The sequence below is a fragment of the Malania oleifera genome, chromosome 8 (assembly GCF_029873635.1).
Source record: "Malania oleifera isolate guangnan ecotype guangnan chromosome 8, ASM2987363v1, whole genome shotgun sequence".
Classification (NCBI taxonomy): domain Eukaryota; kingdom Viridiplantae; phylum Streptophyta; class Magnoliopsida; order Santalales; family Ximeniaceae; genus Malania; species Malania oleifera.
The window spans coordinates 26,793,626-26,796,427 of NC_080424.1; the positions used below are offsets into that span (position 1 = coordinate 26,793,626).

The following is a 2,802-nucleotide window of genomic DNA, read 5'->3' on the forward strand; positions in this document are numbered from 1 at the left end:
ATCTCTTTATTGACGAGGCTCTGAATTTCGGCGACGAAGCACAGAAGGGCCTTCGTCGACGAGAACATTGGCTTCGTCGACGAAGCCTGCTGTTCCATGTTACAATTTTCCTTTCTTTCTTCCTTATTTAATTTAATTTTTGGCTTCGAGTTTCTACAATATCCCCTCCTTATAAAATTTCATCCTCAAAATTTGTTATTGGTTTCTAACAATTCATATGAACTATAACTGCTCTAACTCCAAAAAGAGCCGGAGGCCACCAGCATAGCAGCCCCGTCCCAAATTTATTACCTGCCCTCACTTATGGCTGAGAAATACCATGGTTACACATAATGTATTGGGAGATAACAATATCAAAACAAAACTCTCCTGAAGACCCAACTTACGCTAAAACATAAACAAACCTACTCTAACCACTTTACATACATGAAAACCGCTTACCTATTGATTTACTTACCTGACTAGCATTGGGCGTCTCTGAAAAGATGAGGATACTTATGACGTATCTCTGGCTCTAACTCCCATTGGGCTTCTATTGCGAGATTACGCCACCATACTTTTACTAAAGGAATCCTCTTTGTACGTAACTTCTGCTCTCTATGATCTAGGATCTGAACTAGTAGCTCCTCATATGCTAACATGTCCCTGAGCTCTAATGACTCGTAAATGATCACATGCGAAGGATTTGGAACATACCTCCTAAGCACGGACATGTGGAACACATCATGTATCCTAGACAATGCGAGTGGTGATGCTATCTTGTACGCCACCAAACCACCTTTCTCCAGAATCTTGAACAGTCCGACGTACCCAGGGCTCGGCTTACCCTTCCTACCAAACCTCATCACCCCTTTCATTGAGGCAATCCTTAAAAACACAGCATCACCCACCTCGAACTCTAACTCCCATCGACGTGTATCTGCGTAGCTTTTCTACCTACTCTAAGCTACTTTAATCTGTTCCCTAATGAGCGCGACCTTCTCTAAAGCCTGCTGGACCAGCTTTGGCCGTAGAATCAAATGCTCACCAACTTCATCCCAAAACAATGAAGATCTACACCTCTGACCATATAGTGCCTCCAACGGTGCTAGTTCGATACTAGCCTAGTAACTATTATTGTAGGCAAACTCAACCAATGACAAATCCAACTGCCCCCAAAATCCAGTACACATGCCCATAACATATCTTCTAAGATTTGGATGCTCTTCTCAGACTGACCATTTGTCTGTGGGTGAAACGCTATACTGAACATAAGTTGAGATCCCAATGCTTCTTGAAGACTCTTCTAGAACAGTGAAGCAAATCATGGATCTCTATCTGAAACAATAGACACCGACACTCCATGCAACTTGACTATCTCCTGAACATAAAGCTCTGCCAGCTTATCCATGGAATAACTGTCCTTTACTAGGATGAAATGGGTTGTCTTCGTCAATCTGTCAACCATAACACAAATCGCATTCTGCTCGTGAAGTGCTGACGGCAACCCTGTAACAAAATCCATGGAGATGTGCTCCTATTTCCATTTAGGAATAAGAAGTGGTTGCAACAGTCCCGCCGACCTCTGGTGTTCGGCCTTCACCTGCTGACATGTCAGACATTGCTTTACAAAACAGGCAATCTCTTTTTTCATTTTAGACCACCAGAAAGATTCCTGTAAATCCCTATACATCTTCGTACTCCTTGGATGTACTATGTAGAGCAAGCAATGTGCCTCCTCTAGAATGACCCATTTAATCTTGACGTCATTCGGTACGTAGATCCTAGTATGGAATCTCAATACCTCATTATATGAGATGTTGAAATCCAGCTTCAATCCATCCCGAACTCTCTCTATAACCTCTATCAACTTTGCATCTATCATCTAAACTGTTATGATCCTCTCTTGTAAGGTCGGCTGTACAACCAAGCTAGCAACGAAGGTCTGGTGATTTCCTTTCACTACCTCCAAGCCCAACCTTTCTAGGTCCCTACAGATCGAAAGCTGAATTTCCACTGCTGAGACTGACACATCATTTGACTTCCGACTCAGAGCATCAACTACCACATTAGTTTTTCCTGGGTGATAGCTAATAGTATAGTCGCAGTCTTTTATCAGTTCAAGATACCTATGCTGCCTCATATTTAGCTCCTTCAAGGTGAAAATGTACTTAAGACTTTTATGATCGGTAAAAATCTTACACCTTTCACTGTAAGGTAGTTCTTCTCGTACTCTTTGAGTTGTCAAGAAGTATAAGCAATTACCTTACCCTGCTACATTAAAACACACTCGAAACCATTCTTCGAGGTATCACTGTAAATAACAAATCCTTCATCCCCTGATGGAATGGTCAGAACTAGAGTAGTAACCAGCCGCTGCTTCAGTTTCTAAAAACTCTGTTTGCACTCATCAGTCCATTCAAACTTCACGTTATTCCTCGTAAGTCATGTCAATGGACCTAATAAACTAGAGAACCCTTCTACAGACCGTCCGTAGTATCCTACAAGACTAAGAAAATTCCTGACCTCCTGAACATTCTTCAATCTCATCCATTCCACTACCGCTTCTATCTTACTCGGGTCCACTGATACCCCTTCTCTGGACACTACATGCCACAGGAATGCCACTTGCTCTAACCAAAATTCGCACTTTTGAAGTTTCACAAACAATTTCTTCTCCTTGAGTACCTGAAGTACCAACCTCAAATGAACTGCATGCTTCTCGGGACTCCTCAAATAAACCAGGATGTCGTCAATGAAAATGACCACGAATTAATCTAGATACTCGTGGAACACCCTGTTCATTAAGTCCATAAATGTTGT

The 2,802-nt window shown here is 42.0% G+C and overlaps 1 protein-coding gene across 1 annotated transcript; it reads right to left on the reverse strand.

Moving 5' to 3' along the window:
• Positions 1 to 461: 461 nt before the first annotated feature.
• LOC131162622 (uncharacterized) lies at positions 462 to 857 on the reverse strand. The gene has a single exon (XM_058119230.1). The coding sequence runs from the start codon at positions 855 to 857 to the stop codon at positions 462 to 464; it is 396 nt and encodes a 131-aa protein (XP_057975213.1).
• Between the last annotated feature and the right edge of the window lie 1,945 nt (positions 858 to 2,802).

Excerpts from the sequence above, each read along its gene's own strand:
- LOC131162622 (XM_058119230.1), bottom strand. The coding sequence starts at position 857 with ATGAAAGGGGTGATGAGGTTTGGTAGGAAGGGTAAGCCGAGCCCTGGG.